This window comes from Gallus gallus, chromosome 10, assembly GCF_016699485.2.
Source record: "Gallus gallus isolate bGalGal1 chromosome 10, bGalGal1.mat.broiler.GRCg7b, whole genome shotgun sequence".
In the NCBI taxonomy this organism is placed as follows: Eukaryota; Metazoa; Chordata; class Aves; order Galliformes; family Phasianidae; genus Gallus; species Gallus gallus.
Genome location: NC_052541.1, coordinates 5,531,738 through 5,554,895, shown reverse-complemented (window position 1 = coordinate 5,554,895; position 23,158 = coordinate 5,531,738). Strand labels below are relative to the sequence as shown.

At 38.3% G+C, this 23,158-nt stretch overlaps 1 protein-coding gene across 38 annotated transcripts in view; it reads right to left on the bottom strand.

The window, feature by feature from the left end:
- OTUD7A (OTU deubiquitinase 7A) overlaps window positions 1–23,158 on the bottom strand; it is a 168,320-nt gene that overhangs the window by 34,320 nt on the left and 110,842 nt on the right. For 37 of the 38 annotated variants that reach the window (XM_046899294.1, XM_046899295.1, XM_046899273.1 and 34 more), the window contains 6 exons: window positions 12,189–12,371; window positions 9,704–9,922; window positions 6,035–6,136; window positions 3,994–4,121; window positions 3,477–3,589; window positions 214–341 (listed from right to left, as the gene is read on the bottom strand). In XM_046899294.1, the coding sequence (XP_046755250.1) occupies window positions 214–341; window positions 3,477–3,589; window positions 3,994–4,121; window positions 6,035–6,136; window positions 9,704–9,922; window positions 12,189–12,371 (873 nt within the window). The remainder of the gene's footprint in view (window positions 1–213; window positions 342–3,476; window positions 3,590–3,993; window positions 4,122–6,034; window positions 6,137–9,703; window positions 9,923–12,188; window positions 12,372–23,158) is intronic. The other variant, XM_046899292.1, reaches the window with a different exon arrangement.

Sequence of the window (23,158 nt, the reverse complement as noted above, 5' to 3'; positions counted from 1 at the left end):
CATACAGGCTCATGCCCATTGCTGGAGAAAATGCATAGCTAATGGCAGTGACTATGTTGGAAAACAGAATTTTGTAGCTCAGAATTTACTCTATCAAATAGCATTATTATGCTCTTTGTATCTGTTGCAGCTTCCATGAAAATAAATAGGAGGCATTAGTTTTGGAGTGACCTATGTAAATGGGCACATCAATTTCCATTGAAAAACTCTTACCTTCTCCACCAGAGTCTCGTAACATTGTGTCTGCTACTACAACTATAGGTCGTCTTAAAATGTGGGCCAAGACAAAAACGTGGAACTCTTCTAAGCTCTCATACACTGGATCTTCTGAATTATCAACCCTAGAAGACACAGCATTGAAACTTTAGAAAACCAACCCAGTGGGGCAGCTACTTCCTCTTCCTTGTTACTCATATTCCTACTCTTCTGAAACACACATTCCAATTACTGAAATAAACCAGAAGAAACTGGAAAGAAAAATATATTTTTGGGAATAAAATAATAGCTACAGAAAATGTCTTTACTCGCAGACTCCACAGGGGCTCATTAGTCATCAAAATTCATTACTGAGATATTGTCTGGTAGCGTAGCTAGAACTGAAAAGGTAAATCTCAAATCTATCATAAAAACAGTCATTTCACATGATGACACGGGCAGAGAGATTCTGCAAAGGAAAGCTAAATGCTTTTCTAGTTCCTCCAACCATAACATAGACAATTTACCTTAGCAATATAAGAAACAACGTCAGCCTGAGTAGGTGGAATTTAACTTGCAAAGTTGAGCAAAGCTTTTTCCTCTGATCATTACCAAAGCATTTTTAAGACGGAAAAGAGTATCTACTTAAATAACTACAGATTCATTTTGCTATCAGTTTTCCCAGTGAGATAAGTTTCACCTTCCTTTAGACATCTGAAATCAGAATTCTAATTCATTTCATCTTTAATATATACAAATAACTTAAATAGATCAGCACATCTGGAAGTAAGATGACCCCTCCCACTTAAACGTTTGCCTGAGGATGAGGTGAAAATTTTCATTTCTTTTTTACAGAATGAAGAAGGAGTATAAATGAGTATGTACTGAGGTAAGACATGGCCAAGAAGCTTTGTCAGTGGAGCTTCATGTTTCAGAAAACACACAGAAAAAAATCTATACAAGAATCCTACATGGCGGGGCAAATGAATGTGACCATCAAACAATAAAACAGCACTACAGAGAAGTTATTTTTTCTTTAAGTTGGCCTTTTAACAGGATTGATCCAACTACTACTCCCTTAATCTAGCTGGAGTAGGTAGACAGGGCATATTTCATTTGCAGATTAAAACAAATGGTTTATTCAGGAGTATTCCATGTGTCATGAGCAAGTACTTTAAAATGAGGACAAAAAAGTGTTGTTCTTGAAAGGAATTTTTAAAAACTGACATAAAATCTAACTGGAAGCCAATGAGGGCACTTGAAGAGTTATCTGCCTTTGTTGTTTTTTCCTTTCAGATTTTTGATACAACTGTGTATATCAGACCCACAATACTGCATTAACCAAAGGATATTAAAAATCATATCTCAAGTTCTACTTTTTATTTCTTACTCTTTAAAATCTCAATACTTTTTCTCAGGGAAAGAAAAGCTCGATAAAGCATTCATTAGTCATACGAGACATCAACTAAAATAAAAGATGCACTATTTGCAATATTGAACGTTTTTCTATTTACATCTGGTAATTTTTCTATATACTGAAATAGTGAGAAAGAAACAGCAGTCCTGTAACAGACAAACACATCAAATAATAATTGTTTTTAAGCATTACCTTTATTAAAAAATGATCTAAACTAAATCCTCTGCAAGATAAGGGTCTTCAATGGACACAGCAGTTGGGTATTTTGTTGAATTATTCTGAATACCTAACCAAGTCTGAAAACCCAAACTACATATACTTGAGAGATGCTTCCTGTTTAAATGTTCTGGTGTTGCTGCCTTTAATAAAACTCTAATGACACACAGGAAGATTACAGAAACCTTCCCTCTCTTCTCACCCATTTAAAATCACCCGACTTTTTTAACAAGATGCCGACACCATATAAGACAGCTAGCTAGAAGCTGACAGGCATTTCTAAAGATGAATATCATCCACTCTCAAAATATGTATGTTTCAAAATCCATATTGCTTCATACAAACGAAACAATTATGATAATCTGATTTATTTTTTTTTAACATTTACAGAAGGATGTGCAAATTCACTTCAAAGTAAGACTATGCCTCACAGTTGGTCTGTAGTTGATTCGTTTGAAGGATTTTACATATTGGGACCAAAAAGCTAGGAGCAAGGTTTTCCAGTGTTCCCTTCATCTATTTCTCCAACATTCAAGCCTCAGAAAGAACATATTCTCAGAAAAGAAATCCATGGAAGTTTAATGACAGTTGCTGGTCACCTTTACACGTACTTCAATCTCAGAAATTTATTAAAATTTGTAGGTGAATGAGGCAGCATAATTCCTATGCCTGTCACTGAATTCTTTTGAAGCACATGCAACTTCTGATGCTTTTGCTAATCCTGACACCAAAGGAGAATGCTTCATCTATAATTCAAAGACTAATCTGCAAGATTTCTTAATATAGTACCTAAAGTAGAGAATGTAATAAACTCCATCTCAAAACTACTGTTTTGATGTTCCTTTTTCTTCGCAGAGTCTGTTGTTTTGAACACTGCATGCATTACATGATTCTTTTAAAGTAAAAATGAACTGTTACATATTTATCCTTACCTCTTTTCAATTAGAAAAAGAGAAATGCGAACCATGGAAAAGCAACTTAAATTTATTCTCTATACAGCAGTGTGTGGTATTGCCTTTTGAACTGTCTCGGAAATAAAGTCTGCCAAACGCAATGTTTCATGACATCTCTGATTGGAATATACTGAAATTATAAACTACATGAAATTTGGAGAATTAAAGACAGAATGCAGCCTGGGAAAACTAGTGGTAAATGGCCAAATTTAAGAGAAATGTGAATTGAACTGCATAAGAGGACTACAGCATATAAACAGGAAAATATCGACAAACATGGAAAACAAACTGAGGAGTAAACTGAAAACCAATCAATTAAAAAAAAATTTAAATAGAAGAAAATGAAAACAATTCTGGTTGACAATTTGATTATCATCTTCCTTCTGCATTAGATTTCCCTACCCCTAGTATCACAAGTTTTAAAGGAAAAAACAGTATTATTTCAAAGCCCAGAAAATATTTTTTTTGAACACTTTATTTCTTCATTATGTTTTATGCTTTGTCAACTTACTTTTCACATACAGTTTTCTTTGGGGGAATCGGTAACTAGAGGAAAAAACGCACTGAGTACACAAACCTAAATACTCTTCATTACAAAAACTAGACAGAAAAACTAGAGCTCTTGCATTAAGGCTGGTTGATAGTCTCATACTTTGGAACAAATGCACTTCAAGATATGCATACTCTGCACTTACCCACCACCAGTGCCTCCATTTTTGCTGAAGTGCGTGCGAGGCTCACTTGATGCCAGCTTAAGCAGTTCATTCCACTCCCGCTCCCATTCTTCTTCTGTATACACTAAACCTGACTATGGGAGAGAATGAAACACATTTGTAGTTATGCTGGTAAAAAAAATAATAATAATAAAAAAAAATCTATGCAGAGCTCTGTAGTAGTATATGCAATTAACTTTTCTGAGCTTCTTACATGATATATTAACCGTTCAACATTTCCATTCAGATGAAAAGAATATTAATTTACTAAAAAGATCTAAGACAGTAACTGCAGGAACTAACTGTGCATATTTATGCCCACAAAGCTACAAATACATTTCATTCCGATACTCAAATTCTAACTACAAATATCTCTCCCCCATGCAGAAAGGAAATAGAACGAATTTGATAGCGAATGAAACTTTCACAAAGTTCAGAATTTTTTTTTTTTTTTTGACACTGAATTACGTTAACAAGACTGTCTTTAGACCATACAAACCTCCTTATTCTGCTGGGTCTGTTGCCATCTCCACCTTCTTTTCAGTGCTTCCCGTTCAGCTCCACTTCTCATCATAGTGTAGAGCGCCTTCCGTAAAACCAGATCCCGGTCATGAAATCCCCACATTCCTACAGTATCACAAGAAGGCACTCAGTTTTAAAGAAACTACATTAAAATAGAAATAACAAGTACTAACATAATTAATATTGTCCTATAAGCAAAAGCAAGATAGCTTATACATTATTTAAGATTCGCCTTGGCAAATAATCTACTCATTATTTCTAATGTTTCCTTCCAAAAGGGTCAATATATAGATAAAGTAGTGAGCAGTAAAAGGGAATTCTAACAAAGCCTAACCTTGGCTTACAGAATGACAAGGATGTGAGTTATTTCAGTATATGCTTGCATATAACAAACTTTGCTGCAAGCACTGGAATATTCAGCGCCCAGGTTACTTCTAGCTAGCTAGTTCTAGTTGCCAGCAGAGCTTGCAGACGCAAGAATACTAATGACAACCACAGGCACTTTTGTGCATTGCAGATGATGATCCTGACGCCCACAGCCGTCCACTCTTACACAGCATGATGGCAAATCTCCTTTGGCTTCAACATCCAAATAAAAAGCATTCAAGATGATTGGAAGCCTAAAAATACAACCAGCCACAGGCTTTCAAGCTCCTTTCAAGATAGTTCACAGATCTTTGCACAGCTGAGCAGTAACCATGACAAAAGAGCAGAACACTCATCGAGACACATGCCCATAGACATCCAAGTTTCAGTTATATTATCAGCTGCTGGCATTAAATATGTGTATTTCAAACTTTGCAAGTCAAAATACTCCCAGCATTTTTTGTAAATAACATACAACTCCTCCAAGGAAAAAACTGAGTAGGCAAAGATAAAAGGATCCTTGGAAAAAATAAAAGCTTTTTTTTTTTTTTTTTTAAACTACTATTTCCAAAAAGAACAGTCCCTTGAAAATGATTAAACATCCTAATGTTCTTTACAAAGTTGCTTTTTGGAGGTCTGCTGGTACAAGATTTTAGTAATGGCAACAACAAAAGAAGCCTCCTCATGATAGTTATGATATGGAGCAAACATCAAAGACTTTTGGCTTCACAGGTTTCTATTCGTTTGATATAATTTGAAAAAAGGCTTCAAAGATCTTGTATTAATGATTAATTAATCAATTGGAAATTATTTTTCATAGAATCATGGAATCCTTTGAATTGGAAAGAACCTTTAAAGGTCACCTCGTCCAACTCCCCTGCAGTGAACAGTGACATCTGCAGCTAGATCAAGTGCTCAGAGCCCCATGCAGCCTGACCCTGAACATCACTAGGGACGAGGCATTCCCCACCTCTCTGGGCAACCTGTGCCAGTCCATCACAACCCGTATAGTGAAAAACTTCTTGCTCATACCCAGTCTGAATCTTCTCCCTTTCAGTTTGAAACCGTTTCTCCTTGTCCTGTCACAACAGACCCCACTAAAGAGTCCGTTCCCTCTCCTTCTCACAGCCTTCTTCAGGCACTGAAAGGCTGTTCTCAGCTCTCCCCGAAGCCTTCCCTTCTCTAGGCTGAACAGCCACAACGCTGTCTGTCCAATTTTTAATTCCCTCCTAAGGCTGTTATACATATAGTTAAAATCTAGAAGGAATGAATAGAGCTAATAACTTAACACTGCCCTCTTGAAGATCGCAAGACAACTGTTAAGAAAAGCCAGAGGACCACAAATGCAATTCCTTGCCACAGTGAGGACAACCCTCCACATGTAAGGAAAATGCACACTGCTGTTTACGATAAAGGTTTTCTGATATTGTCCCAATTACACTTGTGATACCACCTCACAAAATTTACACCTTCACCCCTCAAGCATGCTTACAACAATCAATTCCCCAAGTGAAGTTTGAAGAATGTACTGCTCCAGAACCAGGCTTTTAATGAACTTCTTGGCATTCCATTTGTTTCTGAGCTTTCATTGGGGATAGAGCAAACTTGTAAATATTTTTGGCAGAAGGCTCCATGCACAGATTCCGCCTTACCTAAAGAGGCAGCATGCAGGAGGCAGTTTCCATCACCAGTTGTGGCCAAGGGAAGAAGACGTTTGCAGCTTGTACACACCGTGGACCACCAGTTTAAACGGCCTGAAAAGAAAGCATCTGTTAAAATGACATAATGGATACTAAAGGAGGACGAGTACTGTGAGGAGTCACATGGTGATGATATGCAATGTCAAAGGCTATTTGAAATTGTCAGATTTAAATTAGAAAAAAAACCAACGGTGCTGCAACGATACCTTCATAGGCAGTTTGCTGACATGTGCCTAGTTTCCTTAAGTAGGCTAAAAAGAGCCTTTCTTTCATTTCTCCAGCAGATTGTATTACCAGAAAACTGCCCATCTACAAAACCACTCATACACACTGATGTTCTTGAAATGTAATGCTGCGCTGTGCAAGTAGAAACAAGTAAAACTGACCAAGTAAATGCTTCTTTTTGGGCTGATGCACCAGCAATACTGAGGCTACCAACCAGAATGCAAATCCAAAGTCATAAACCAAGATGGCAGAGAAGGACACAACTATGTATAGCTGGCTACACACACCCAGCAGTGAGCTCCTGCTCAGTTTACCAGTTTATTTTGTTATCAGAGACGTGTTTTTCCATGACATCACTGCTTTTCATTTTAGTGTGAGAAAATATCTGCTGTTCATACTAGAACCAAATTACATAAACGTACTCCAGGCTTAGAAAGGAGGAAATGAATATCGTTTTCTTGTAATTACGATGGTTGCAACTCCAGCACCTGACATATAGTTGAAAATCTGTTAAAAAATCTTAGCTAGGAAGATGTTCCTATTGTCTCAAAATGCATTTATTTATATTTCTTTTAATTCAAAGCTTAATTTTTAAAAGTCTGAAATCAAACGACATAATCTTAGGTATTTGTTTTCGGGTGTGTGAAACCCAGGCAAAATACACAGCTGCGTTATATGCTTCATAAAAATTAGTCTTCAGGTTCGTACAGTTTAATTGTTACACTGAGTTATGTTTCAGCAGAGCAATAGAAAAAACCCACTGTGTTAGAGCACTTTTTGAGGTCGTTCTGCTGCCCACGTGATGTGTCTGTGAGCCCATCAGCACAGCAGTCTGGGCGCTGCTGGTACCTCCCCTGCAGCCAAGCAGCTTCTCTGTCAGACTACACCTTAACTGCACACAGCAAAAGTAAGGTAATAGAAATCAACTTGCTGCAGTACAAGGTTTAAAATTATGTAATACCTTTCACCCAGATCTCATTTAAGATTATCACCACCTGAGCCACCCTCCCTTGCAGAACTACACTGATTGCTGCAAGAGCACTCAGTCTGCACATACCCTGCACACTGACCTCATTCCAGGCAATAACGAGCAGCTGGGTTACGAGATGCATAAAAGCCTCAAATGCTTTTATGAGTGCATGATGAGCTCTAAATGTCTAAGAGAAATTCAGAAGGCAATCACACAAACAGTAACAGATACACTGCAGCAGCAGAGAGAGAGCAAAGAATGCTGCCTTAATCTGGGTCTTCTGTTTATGATCTGACAGCATTATTGAATGAAACAAGAGTTTCACTACAGGTAGGAAGCAACCTGAACACCCTTTCACATGCAGATATAATAGTAGCAAGTGCCTAAGCATGTAGAAAGAAAATTTAAAACCTTTTAAAGACATCCATCTCGTTTGGGCATGTCAAACAAAATGTGCTACAGGCTGTTTTTATCATTTTTGCACTCCTAATCTATGTTTTTTTTTGAGCAGTAACCTGCTGCTCCTTCTCTTCCCTAATCAGCTTTCTTTTTTTTCCCTCCTCCTATTGAAATTCACGCCCTTAAACCAGAACTCAAGCACACACCTCTCTCTTCCCTTAACAGTATCTCCAAACTCAGCTACTGAAATGACAATCCCCTTCTTTTTTCTCTTTCTCGTTAAAATAAGATCCCAGTCCTTTGCAGGGAAGGCATCTCATTCACCAATGTTTTGATGTCACTGACCAAACTGTAGTCAAACTGGGCCCTCTGTTGGTCAGAGACAATAAAACATGTGATGTTAAGTGACACCTATTAATTCATGCTTCTCATTTCAGACATGTGCACAATGGCAGGCAATACAGGGAAACTGAACATGTGTCTTATAGACAACAGGTCACTTTATATGACAACTCTTGACATGAAAACACACGTGTGTTCTGGTTTTTTGTTTTGAGCTTTTTTTGTTTGTTTTTTAAATTCAGTATTCGCTGTTTGATCTGTTAAACTCATTTCAACTGAAGAATTCTTTCTCCAGAAAGTTTTAGAGTCATAACAGCCTCCTCTTCAGATACCAGGGGCTCCAGGGAAGAAGTAACCTTCACAAAGCAAGAAGTAATGGGGGGACCAGCAGCCTTCACTAAGGGAAGTCCCAGGAGCAAAACAGTTACTGGTTGTTTCCACTTCCATAATATTTTATTAAAAAACAAGTCAGCTTTCATAGTATGAGTCAAGGTATTGCCCTGATTCAAGTAACATGAAGAAAGGAATAAATGATTAATCCTAATTGTCAGAGAGGTCTGAGAGGAATACTCAGAAGCAGAAAATTCTAAGCAGGTTTCCATGGTATAATCCCGTAAATGTGTCTGCCTTTTGCCACTTGCAGTGATTTTGGACACATGAATGAGAGATAGGACTGCTGCTCTCTACTTCCTTACTCATCTTTTCTGCATTAAATGACTGAGCTGCTTATGAAGCAAATCCTGGACAGCTGTATTTTAGAGCCTAAGGTTTTGAGGCAAACCAGCATTGACTGCTGGCTCCAGACCAGAACCCTAGCCCTAAGTTTGCTATCTTCTTTTGTTCTGTATTTGCAAAGCCCATTCTCCCATTTCCTAGCTTGGAAGCTACACCCATGCTGGTATCTCAGTCCTACCACACCCTTCCATATAAGATTTATTTTTGGACCAGTACATCCATCCCTGTATCCTCCACTCCCTGAAGTACACCATGCACATCCACTCTCTCATCTGTGGTCTCTCTGCAAGTTTCACTCTTCCAGGCTTAGGCTTATTTAGACACACAATCTCCAAAACTAAGTCAACATCTCAGTACACTGGGTCCATACAGAGGGGTTCATTTCATGGTTCATTAATAAACTTTATATTTCATCAGGTAAAGAAAATAATTTCAAATATGTTTCACCATATCTATCAAAATTAAAACTTTAACTTAAAGTGTTAAACTACTAATAAATATGAATTAATATCAAGATAAACTTTTTTCATGTTAGTAATGAACTATTACTTCCACAATTTCAGTTTCTCATTACAAAAACAATAATCAATACACAAGTTGGATATCTAAAAAATATTCTGAAGCCACAACAGAACTTGAAGAGGTTTCCTCTGTTAGTCTGCAATTGTTAACTGAAATTAGAAGTTAGAAGAAGAAATTAGAAGTGCGCTAGAAGCACCAACACCAGTCTTCCATTCCTTCCTTCTGCATTATCTTTGAATTATTAAATGAATTTGACAGTATATGAAGTTTTAAGAGAGGATGAGGGCATGCATCATTCTGCAAAGCACAGTATTTCCTCTGGCATTTTTTTTTCCTGTTCAGGACACCCAAAGGCTGAAAATGAAGCATCGTTGAAAATAGCAAAATATCAGATAGCCCAGCCACTGCCATCTGAAGTCCACACCCACCTGCTTGTTCCAAAGCAACCATCGTTGCCTGCTCAATTAAGTCACGTTCAATGAAGCTTCTGAAATCTTCACTGTACACACTAAGGTCTGGTAGCTGGAATGTGTAGATGGGCATCTCCAAAGGAAATTGTTCATTGCTGCATTCATTTGCTACATGTGATCGAGCAAGGGAGACTATGGCTGAGCTGGCATGAGAAATGCCTCTGGAAAGCCGCTTTTCTGTAGAGAAACCAGAGATTATAGATTGTGAGACTACACTGAAAACCATTCAACACTGACAGTCTGGTGAACGTCATTTCACTTTGGAATGTATTCTGCTTCTTGTTTACTGCTTTTTGGGGCTTATTTCTCTATTCTAAATGATTGCTTAGTTCTCATTACGGATTCCCTATGGCAAATTACAGATGAACTGCACTCTCCTTTCAAAACAGATTAACAGTGAAGAAATGGCATGAAAAAAGCACTTTATTTTCAAAAAGTTCAAAAGTTATTCCTACATTTCTAAAGATGCATTACCAGAAACAATTCCTGGCGGACTTACAATGATCAGTTACTGCTTTGAACTCTTAAATTAAGTTGACTTGCGAATAAAAAGATACAGTATTCTGCAATCACTCCATATCGAATGCCACACTGTTCTAATCTCAGAGCAATGCACCTGGACACAATTTTAACATCACTGTGATGAAAGTCAGACAAACTCAGATTTTAGGCATGAGTGTTTTTTGAAATCCTGATCCAAGGATCAATCCACAGTTCAGAAGAAACAATAACATTAGCACGTCTGGTGTAAAAGAATGTATTGCTTATCTAAAATGATAGAGCTAATGTCTCGTGATTCCACTTCTCTGCTGACAAATGCCATGTAAGAAACAGTCAGTAATGGACTGATAAAGCAAAATAAGCATTAGAATGTTAAGAACAGAACAAATTACTACTGTGTCATTTTACTTTTCTGTACAAGTCCTCAGTTCTAGTATCAGCAAACAGGTAAGAGAAAAATTCATCATTAACAGTCTGCCAGTGTTAAAAACCATAAATCATTCAGTTCAAACTGACATATTTTTGAACTCAGAATATGGAAAAGTTACAAAAACTGAGAAAAGCTGTACATACCAGGACTAAAGTGACACCAAAGGGGTTAGATCCATTAACACTGATAAAATGTTATAGATGACAATTTTAAAGGGAATTGAAATAGTTATATATCTGAAAGCAATTTCAGTTTTTAAACAAACACCAACTGTAATACTCCTCTTGTTTTTGTCTGACATAACAAACTGCCTTCTCCAGTTTCAGAGCTTTAGTCAGCAATAGTTCTCTCATCATGAAGAGGTCAGGAAGGATTTCAGTTATGCACACAGCATAACCCAGTTAAAGGCAGACTTGTACCACAGAACCCACTGCAGACATAAAACCATCAGATGGACATTGCAGTGTAAACTTGGTAGTACAGTAATATGGATTTTTACAGTGAGTTGGATCCTAATAAGGATCAAAGCATCAGTTTTATCAACTACACTGTGTTACTCTTCCTCCCCTTAACTATATTGCATGCTTTCAGGAGTCATAAGAAGCAGTGCAGTTCCTTTTCTACTGGTGGAAGTTATCCATTTAAAACAGAGCTTCACCAATACTTGTGAGCACTGATGACATTTCCTGTCTGATAGAAGGGATGAGCTGGCAGGAAAAGGGAAGGCTTTCTGTTCTAATGATTGCACAGAAAACCCTGCTGAAATCACCATGCTACTGCTGTTGCTTTCCTACATGAAAAGCTATCAGAGCTGTAGATTTACCTTAGTGCTAACTACGGTTCCTTGATTAATTAATATGGAAAAGGAATGCATTCCAACAATCCGAGCAAGAGAGTGAAAATTTGAAACAGAATCGCATGCAGAAAAAATAAATCCTAATGCTCATGATGCTGTACTGGCAATCAGCTGCCTGAGGTAGCTGACTCATTTTAGTTCTGAAGGTTTCAATTCCTATTTGGTGGGACTTGAGAAGGGATGTTCCTTCTTCAGAGGAGCCATGAGGGATCCAAAATTAAAAGCTGAAACTTATTCATAGATTTCATACATCGTAAGCAAATACTACGAAGAAGAATGCAAAGACAGAAATATGTATTATTTATTAAAAAACACCTTTTTTTGTGTCTCATGTGGTATAAAAGTACTACATGAAGCACTACATACAGTAGTGGTCTCTGACACCTTCTAACTCCCTTTTTCTGTACCACAGGACTGCCTAGGAATCGTGTGTTTTTGTACTTGAACTGCTCATTAAAAAAAACACAACCTGCAGAGCTGAGGCAAAGCTTGTGACAGCTGAAAAACGCGATGCATAGCAGCTCCGCAAAGCCCATCACAGTGACGTGGATCACAGGCTGGTGGCCAGTGACTTCAACCTCCTTGCAGACACGCAAAACTCACAAGCAGACCAGCTAGAAAGCTGCTCCACAGGAGCCCCAGGGAAGAGCTCTTACCTTGAGCGATGTCATCCTGCCGCTGCAGGCAGGGCCGCTCGGCCTTTGTCACCTGAGGGGGCTGCTCGGGCTCGGGCTGCTTGCAGTACTTGCCCTCATTGAACACCTGCGGCAGGTTGGCGGTGTGCACCTGCCGGAGCTGCTCATAGTCACTTAAAGCTGCTGTCAAGTCCCAGTTTTTGCCTGCCAAACAAAAAAAAAAGGACATCTACTCAGGTTGGTCTGAGAGCAGACTGGGAACCTGGAAACCATCTCCCTGTGCATTTGGAATAAACTGAAACAGAGAAATCATTGTCACTTAGAGCATCAGCTTTTGGATAAAACATTTACAACTGCTCCTTCCTGAACAAAAATGCACAGTTGATAAACACCTTGAACGTGCACAGCAAACAGACAGGGATACAACTCTTTCCCCTCTTCTGAGCATTCTTGTTTTCTTTTCTACTGTTTGTATCTATAGAACACACGGCCTTCTGTACCCATCCACTGCTGCACATCTGCTTGAATTTATTGCAGTGCTTCAGCATTCCCCTTTTCAGAGGGCAAAATGTCCTTATGCTGCTCTCCAGTACACCAACCACACTGAGACACACCGTCCTTCAGCCAGGTTCCATCCCCACATTGTCCCTCTCTAGACAAAAGGAGAAGAGACCTCTGAATGGAAGAGACCTCGACGTGAGTAATGCTTGCCTGCTCAGAGCTGAGCATGTGCTTTGTCAGATCACGTCTCACTCTCCTTAACAACAAAACTCAGGCACCCCTTAGGCAGCCCACACTGGCTGTACTGTTACTAGATTCTATATTTTTGAGGCTGATAACACTCGTGCAGCAAGACCTGAGCAGCATGCTGTTTAGGCTCTAGTGGTTTTTTTGCATCTTTGTTTTTGCTAAAACAGCATAGATTAGCAGCATTGCAACAGTTAACAAATTCATTTTCTTTCAATTCTTAACAACAGACATCATATAATTAGGGGACATTCATCATTAATCAGCAGGAATAGCAAGCATGCAATTACAAAGCCACACTCACAACCTTCACATATCCACCTACTCCAATATGGTAAAAAGAACATTTGAAAGGTCACCAGCAATTCCTGATATAGTGATAAACAACATGCCAGAAAGGATGCAACCTGAGACAGAGAACCAGGAGAGCTCTACGTAGTAAGGACTACGGCGAAGGTCAGCATGCAACAATACACATACACAGGACTTCAGCAAAGCATAGTTTTGAAAGGACAGGAAATGCAGCTTGTAGTTGAACAGGACCAAAAACGTGGGGAAAAAAAAAGGATGCAAAGGGGGAAGGGAGAGGTTAGAGAGGACAGTGATGCTGAACAGGGAGCTGAGCTAAGAGGAAGAGAGGGCATAATCTTTCAAAATTATAAACACGAGATAGGAAAATAAGGATTTTGACAAAATGACAGTAAAACTAAAATGAACACATCTTCCAAAATTTTAACCATTCTAAGAGAAGACAACATTTGCCCAGCTACTTTACTTCCAATGTCATTTTTTTGTTCTTAATGAAAGTAGCGTGCAAATACAATACCCTTCCGAAAACAAGGACTACTGAAGAAGCAGTATAACAATATAAATTAAATGCTGCCAGCATTTCTTACATGTTTTACTATCATGGCAGGTACATTTTACAAGTCAAGGAAAATAAATCACAATCAAGAACTACTAAAGCTAATGCAAAGCTTCTGCAGAACTCTACTGAAAATACAAAAAACTGAGAAATAATTATAATAACTAAAAAGCCAACCAAATAAAGTCTCCCTGCCTGCAGAACAGAAGCCTTGCTGGCAGACAAATCCTACATTTTCAATCCTATGCCATCCCAATCATTTTCATTCTTTCAAAAACCAGTGTAGAGTCACTACCTTGTGACTCAAAGATTCCACGCTGTCGTACACAAAGGTGTTCTTAGAATAGCAGCTGTGCCACAGATACGAAGTAGCAGCTGTTAGGGGGAAGGAACATCATCTCCTCTTTTAGCCCACTACATTTTACATTTTAGACCCTGCATTTTACACAGGGCTGTACTGTGGCTCGGTAACAAAGCAGTTAAACAGAAAAAGAGCTTTCAGAGGAATGCCCAGTTCAGGAAGCCCTTTCCTTATGGGGATGAAATCGACCTGTAAGGATGTGCAGCCGCAGAAGCTGATGGAGCACCAGACACAAACCCGGTATTTGGCAGTGTACATAACTTATTCCTACAAACAAAGTCCAGGACTCTTCCTCCATCTGTGCTCTGTGCCATCTTTCAGCTTAGATTTTGAGCCATTATGCACGGCAAAAGGTACAAAAGCATTTATCTCTACACTACTGCCTTCCTTTCAAGAAGGCAGAAAAGAGTTCTTAGCTGAAAATGTTGGCTGCAAGGCTGAGAGGAGAAATGAGCAAGTCCTACCATCAGGTGCCCCTTATAAGCAAAGACATGCCCCAGATCAATCAATTTAAAGCCAACTATAGAAAGAGAATCGTATCTGTCCCTGGAGTTACATAGATGTCCCATCTCACAAGAGAATGCAATAAGGCCTGGAGGCTGTGAACTGACTGAGCTCTCTTAAACAGATGAAACCCTTTAAAATTCTTCTTTTTCCTATCAGTCTCAATTAGTCCCGTCCAGATTTGATGTTAATTTATGTGTTTTTGATACCCTGTATATTTGGGAAGATCTTCACCTTTGACACAATGGAAATCAAAAGCTGAGCGTGGCTGGTGCATTTTGTCACAGGCAGGACTTCTCCTGGAACATGTGTAAGCCTGGGTGTTTTGCACGATGCTGCTGGCTGACAGGCTCATAATTGCCAACAACTATAAGAGATCATCAATTTTATTTAGGATCAGAAGTAAAGATTATTAACAAAGAACATTATTCAGTCATTCCAGTGTCTTGATGAAATCTACTCAGGAACCCTTGTATACGTGTTTCAGATGAACCATGACTAACCTCAACTTCTTAACACAGCTTGTGCATCTAGCTGTATGTGCTGTTGAAGTTACAAGAACTATTCTGAACTCAGCAAGTTCCGGCCTTTTACCCTCACTATTTCATAGACCTTTTTTTCCCAGGACTCTCTCCAAATGTTTCCAATTCGGCCTGCAGATACCATGCAGAGTTACCAACAAATAAGATGAGAAAAAGCCAAGGGACACTCCTTTCAACTGCAAAAACTCCTTTACCTCTTCAGTTATTTCTCTTTCATTGGACACTATCTCCTCTATTTATTAAAACTAGGGGGTAAAAGATGACTAACACAGAAAGGCATCTGGAGAAATAGAAAACAGCCTCTGACCTTCCAGACAATTAACTGATTCTTAGTTCTTATCAACACAGAATGACCCTCACTTTGTGCAACTAGACCAGTGAACAATTAATTAACAGAACAGGTTAATTAAAAAAATAACTTCCCTCAACGTGATAATCATTTAAGATAGAAAGTTTACTGTTATCTTCTTTCCCATCTGAGGAAGTCCATTCTGCTAATAAAGCAATGCACAAGTTCACTTTAAATGAAATCAATTCTTCCTGTTTGGCATGATGCAGATTAACACGGATAATAACAGGCACACGATAAGGACAGGAATTCTAGATCAGCTTCACTCTTTCTGAAAAACTCAGATGCAAAATCAGGCTAATATTATACCACAGGTTTTAAAATAAGTTTAAAATAAGTTTAATTTTTGTTTGAGCTCTCAAATAATAACACAGCAAGGACACTTAGTTAATGTTTTCCCATTTTCTGGTTGATTGCAAAGTCACTCAAGATGAGCAGACAGCTGGAAATGACAATTCTGATCTCTGTGGAACAAGACATTGATAGCTGCTCAGTTTCTTCTTCCCTTTGCCAAGTCTTCCACAAGAGAACTATAAAAGGAACTGTCTGAGGGAAAGAATAAGAGGCTATTTTGGGAGAGATGGTTTTGTACAATCATATGACAACACTGTAAATTTCTCTACCAATTATGTGGTGTTGGTTTTGTTGTTGTTTTTTCTTTTAATTCTGCAGACGTACACTGTTCTCAGAAAGAAACATCTTTCTACTGCATCTCTTAACTTCCATGGGTCAGTCTCCTTGAACACACACATTCCATGACTCAGCCAATCTCCTGACTTTTATTAATGCTGAACTACTCACACCTCAATTAAGTTCCACACGAAGCTGGAAACAGTTACCAATTATTTCTGTGTAATGGTTAAATATGACACAGACAAACAGTCTAGCAAAAAAACCAACAATACTGCCTTTTATACAAATAAATGCTGAACATATTCATATAAACAAATGAAACCTCTTATATAAGTACATAGTTACTCACTTAAATATGCTATTATTGCTGCAGTTTAATTTCCTTCTTATTTCCATTATTATTATAGACACTGAATTTCACAAATGTCCTTCACCTGATGTTTGTCTACATCACTGGCGTAAATATACCTCATCCTATGCCCAATCCCTTATCCTCCGTACTAATCAAGTGATCACTGCCTGCGTACCTCCTGCTGTCTGAAAACTAACCTATATGTTACCTGATCTCGTAGCAACCTCTATGTTCACCCACACCTATACAGAAAGTCTCTGACTGCAGAAGGACATCATTAGAGTTTTAGACCAGACAGCCATAAAAATGTTTTAAGTTATTCTTGTCTTCATAAAGGCAAGTGCGTGCTCCTGGTTAGCTCTTAAAAACAGTACTGAACACAATTATTCTCAAAACAAAGCTACTACTACTGTTTAAGTAGAATCAATTTTACTACTGTAAAAGTGTGCGAAGAGCATATTTTTGAATGAGATCTAAAAGTCAGCATATATTTTCAGCACAAACTGCTGAAAAATACACTGGAGGAAAGGGAAGTCTGTACCAAAACCAGGACCTGAAGCAGTGATACTGACGTGTAGGAAGCAGCAACAGATCTTCCAAGTAAGGAAGACTGAGTAGAAACGTAACTCACGGATGTGGAGTTTTGCTACAACATTACACGTAAGTGGGTTCAACAGAATACAATGCTTTTCTGGTTTTCTAATTTTCAAAAATAAGGCTATTGTAATGAAAACACAATTGGTTTTATGTTTCAATTTAATGAAAAAAATTATTCTGCAGTAATACAGAACAAACTGTCCTCCTCCATTCCAAACTGGGTCAAATTTAAAAAGTATTCGCTCGTCCTTCAGCCATCCAGTTTTTGTAATTACTAATATCCTCATGAAAGACATGAAATACCAAAAAGCATAATTTTAAAATTAGAAAGAATATATTTTGGAAGAAGACACAATGGAAAAGAACTGGTGGAAGAACTGGCAATAAGGTCTTGGTGCCTAAGATGCATTGAGAGATTTGAATGCTATTTTATGAAGTGCTTTTAAACTTAGAAAAAGACGTAGATGTTCTTCTGGATATAGTCAGTCCAAAAGAAAGCCTTTGTCTCAAGGAATTATGTGAAAGGCTGTTTGCATGAAATGTACAGTACTGGAAAAGCTACTGCTTTCAGCTAAGTTTGCTGAACACATTTTTGTTTGTTTTTGTTCTGCATACACACACACACCCAAGGTCTTTGTAATCATACAGAGTAAAGAACTCGGGTCTGTATGAGATATTTTTGATACAAAATGATCTGCTTCAAGCACAATCAATTCCTAAACCATCACAATGTGTAGTGTCAGATCCAGTTTCCATGTCTCCAGAGTCAAATGCTGTTCGGAAAGCCAAGCAACTGTCACAGTCATTCTACCTACTCTACAGTTTGCTGACAGATGTGGTGCTCATATTCTCCTCAACCTGCAGTTTTATTAACTATCTGGTATACACAGTAAATAGTTTTTGGTGTCCCATACTTCCAGACGGACATATTTATTAATCTTTGCTTGCCTCTTAATTATTAAGCATTAGGATTTATGATGTCTTGGAGATGCCATGATTCTGAAGACACTTATTTGTAGATGTTCAGGCTCTCAGAAGTTGATTCCCATTGGGTGTTTACTTCAAAGTCTCTGCAGGACTAGAGAAGGTGTAAAGAGCTATCAATCAAGAAGCCTCCCTGGAGTCTTGACCAACAAGGAGGAATGTTGCAAAGTCTTGTAGTCATATCCAAGCTGACAGAAATGTGCTTCCCATTTTAATAATTCACCCATAATAGCAACTATAAATTTTAGTGCTGTAAGTAAAAAGCTGTTCTTTTAATTGAAAAGAATGATAAAAATAGCATAGGTGGTCCACAGCAACATTCAGGCAATGAATGCAAGAAGTGCTGAGGAAAAAAAAAAAGCCCTTCAATAAAAAACGTATAGGAAGGTACCAAGAGGAACAAAGCAGTCAAAAACAAGCATGAATTGCTCTATGCAGTAGATACTGCCAGCAACTATCAGATTCGACAAGGAGTATTGCAGCTCCTGATGGAACATAGATCATCTGCAGAATTCAGCCCAGAAATAGCTCACTCAGCTATTGCTCAGGCATGATGGCACACTGTGAGCAGAAAAATAAATTGATACTGCTATAGAGATGGGGAGATGAAAACCTCCTGAGCAGAGAGAAAGAAGGTTTGGCTTAGCAGTATAGATGTCCCACGACAGGCTTTTTCTCATGATCTCAGCTACCTTGGACCCTCACCCTGGGAGTGGGCATGAGGTTATTAGGATATTTAAATGCAAGAGGAAAAAGAAAAAGCTGGGGGAGGAGGTTATTCAGACTTCCTAGCAACAAATTTATTCTCAGTCGTGATAAAACTGAATTATTTTGTGCTATCAAAGCCTCTGTTTGAAAACAGTGCAAAACTAATTATTAATTAATAATTCTGTGCTTGAGTTCTCTCAGGTACTGCACAGATGTCAAGAATGGAAGCAGCCAGTTTAGCATACTGTCACCAAAACTGGTTTCCTTTCTTAGACTGCACCTGGGAATTAAGAAGTCCCCCACCAACCCTCATCTCTGAAAACAAAACAGGATTAATCAAAACTCTCTGGGTCAGTGACATAAAGGTGTATGCTATGCATGCACTGAAAACAGCCATTTTGACAGTGCCTTATTTTTTTCAATTAATTTAAATAATTCAACCTTATTTTTTTCAATTCTAATACACATTCAAATGAAAAAAAATACATCAGTGAATTACTCATGACACTTGGCTCTATGAGCTATCAGACTGCAATCTCAAAGTTTAAAAGCTTTCTTCAGAAGGAAAACCACACTGCTTACAAACCTACCAAAGTATGAGAATAAACTGTAATGGGACAAAGGATCTTTACAACATTCAAGAAACTCAAGAAAACCTAAAAAGCAAGACAGATGATATTAAAGTATACCTGCATGTGTTGTTAAGTGTTAAGCCCCTTTCGCCTCCACATCTTTCCTTCACTATTCTTCAAGTCTGTACATTTTTAAGTTCCCACAGCTTTACCACGTGAATACAAAACAGCAAGTGGCCTAGAACTGGCCTTTCAGATTAACCAAGTAGAAATGAAACATTATTCATTGGGAAAATATCAACTAAGCAATTATTACTGCAATTTTAACCACCGATGAATGGCTGATTAGACAGAATATTTTATAAATGTACTTAAAAGACACTAATACCATGAAATTGATTTTAATTTTGTATGTAGAACTAAGAAAACCAAAGCCATTTTTTTTACTTTGTTGCAGCTTTTAAAGTCTGCATTTACATCTATTTTCAGATGTGCATGGCAAAATTCTCAAACAAGTGAACTAATGCTGTTCAGTCTGTGAAATGTGAGCTCCTTAGCAGTTAAGCAACTACACAAAAATATTAGAATTGGTTATCTTGCAATGTCAGAGCAAGCATATATTGACCACAAGCTCCTTGTGCTATACTAAAGCAAGCACAGCCAAAGATACAACAGTACAAATAATGTGACTGCCAAAAGGCAAACTTTGTTCTGTGTATAACACTGGAAATGTATATACTTACATAGCCAAAGGAATTCTTTATACATTCTTTTGAATGATAAAGAAAATACAAAAAGTGAGGCTTACTGCTCTGCATGTTTCACTTACCAGAAACTTATCAGAAACCGGATTATACTACTTTTTATTCTATGATACTAATAGAATATAATCTGTCTGCCAAGAGCCAAACACACACAATCTAGAACCAATTCAAGATTTTTTTTGTTTAAAAAAAAACACAAACCAAACACAGAAGGAACTAGCCATGTCACTAGCAGTGGGTCCAATCTTGTTCAACTTCAGTGACCCAGACGAAGGGATGGAGTCCATCCTCAGCAAGTTTGTTGATGACACAAAGCTGGGAGGAGTGGCTGACACACCAGAAGGTTGTGCTACCATTCAACAAGACCTGGACAGACTGGAGAGTTGGGCTGGGAGGAACCAGATGAGGTTTAACAAGAGCAAGTGTAGAATCTTGCACCCAAGGAGGAATGACTACATGCATCAGTACAGGTTAGAGGATGACCTCCTGAAGAGGAGCTCCGTCAAGAAGGACCTGGGTGTTCTGGTGGACAACAGGCTGGCCATGAGCCAGCAGTGTGCCCTGGTGGCCAAGAAGGCCAATGGTCTCCTGGGTTGCATTAAAAAGAGCATGGCCACCAGGTCAAGGGAGGTGATCCTCCCCCTCTGCCCCAGTGAGGCCACGTTCAGAAAACTGTGTCCAGTTCTGGGCTCTCCAGTTCCAAAAAGACAGGGATCTCCTAGAAGGAGTCCAGTGGATGGCCCTTTATCATCTCCCATATGAGTAACCTGGGTCTCTTCAGCCTGAGGAAAAGAAGGCTGAGGGAGGGGGATCTGATTAATGTTTGTAAATATCTAAAGAGAGGTGGGAGGCAAATGGAAAGGCCAGGCTCCTCTCAGTGGTGCACTGCATAGTACAAGAAGTAATGGCCTAAAACTATAATGTAGGAAGTTCCATACAAACATGCAGAAGAACTTCTTTTGGTAAGTGTGATGGAGCACTGGAACAGGTTGTCCAGAGACACTGTGGAGTCTCCTTCTATGGAGATATTCAAGACTCATCTGGATGCCTACCTGTGCAACCAATTGTAGAGAACCTACTTTAGTAGGGAGTTTGGACTCAACCTCTTGAGGGCCCTTCCAACCCCTGCAATTTTGTGATTCTGTGTGGAACCACTGAATGAAAACACCTCTTTCATCTCTATCTTCATTTCAAATCAAGAATGGACACTTCCTGGACTTTGTGTCAGACACAATAAGCAGAAGAGGCTGACTCCCAGATTGCTACAACCCCCCTTCGGGTAGTTAGAGAAAGCAATAAGGTCTCCCATAAGCCTCCTCTTCTCCAGACTGAACAATTCCAGTTTTCTCAGCTAGTCCTCATAAAAGGAGGTGCATGAAAGGCATTTAAATGCTAGCCACATCACAGCAGCGTGTCATCAGGAATGTCAGTAAAATACTGCAAAACCTGCACACTGTGACTGCTACTAAAGATAATTACAGTGACGTAAGTGTGGCAGTCTCTTCCATGTCCTTTTTAAACAAACGTGAAAGCACTGAGTGAATTAGTGACCCACAGAATGAGGCACAACTAGTGTTAGCAGCTGTTACACTAAATACATCCATTAACTGCACATGCTGAAATTTTCCTATGAGCACAATCTTATCCAGGACTAGCAGTAATGCTTCTACCTTGATAAATTCCTGTATAGGAGGAAGTAATTGGTACTAATTGCACATGTCTATTAATCTGTTCAGAAAAATTAAATTGCTTATTGCCAATTTCTGTTAATATGTATGGTGTAAATTTCACAGAACAATGCTACTCTATACTTGTACAGAAGCATTATCCCTTAGAGCAAGAAAAACAAGGTAAGCAGCTATTCTGAAGTACCTCTGATATAGAGGAACCCTTTTTAAATTTTTGCAAAGATCTATCAGCTCAGTAAATGACAATCCATCCTGATAGTGCTAAGAAGAACAAAATAAAACAGCAACATCAAAAAGAAACAAACCAAAAAAAAATAACAGACCACGATTAACTCCAGGCTAGAATAACAGGTTGAGTGAACTGCGCAGACAAAAGTGAAGACTGTTAAATATAGCAAGCCAACAAAGATACTCATAATGAGATACACTGTTTTGTGTGTTTTGTTTTTGTTTACATGCAAAATTGTGTAGACCTCTGGATTAATAGTATATCACTTATTATTACTGAAAAACCTGGAAAGAAAACATAGCAAAATACAAAAGTTCCAGTGTAAACACTGTAAAGTAAATCTGTTTTTGCAAAAAGTAGATATATACCCCAACATATACCCTCAAAATTAGTGTAAAATTTCTTAAAGAATATTGTTTACAAAAAAAGAACAACCAAAAACATCAGCTTAAAAAGTTCATAGAATCAGATGGGAATTTACATTTATAACTACCAAATCATTTCTAATTTTCCATCCCCACATATTTTTACAAGTCCAGATCAGAAGAAAGGTACAAAAATGACCACTACAAGACACTTTCAAAATCAAAGATATTCTTCCACTTTTAAGCTTCTAAGCTTAAGGCTACAATAAAATTACTAAAAAGACCCAGTTATTTTTCTGATACAGCCTCTCAGATGTTTTAAACATAGCAGCCATTTGACTCCCATACCATCAAGTTGGAATTAGGCACGTATATTAATTTGGACCTCAAAACATCTCTGGCTTCTTTGTCTACAGTACAACTGTTTCAGACTCAACTCAACTGCTTTGGCCAGTGAATCAAAACATTTAAAACTGCTTTCAGACAGCTAAAAGTGACAAAATTAAGCTAAAGCCCTATGCCCCCATTCCCCGGGTGGCACATATACGCTTAACACGATTGTCAATAAGTTAAAATAAGCAATCTAACACACTAAGAACTTTTTAAAGCTTTTTTCAAAAACAACTACTTTGATGAAATCTATGGGCAACTGACTACACGAGTTGGCTTACTAACCAAAATACTAAGAAATGCCTGTCAACAGAGGCTAGAGCTTTCTTTTTATTACTGGT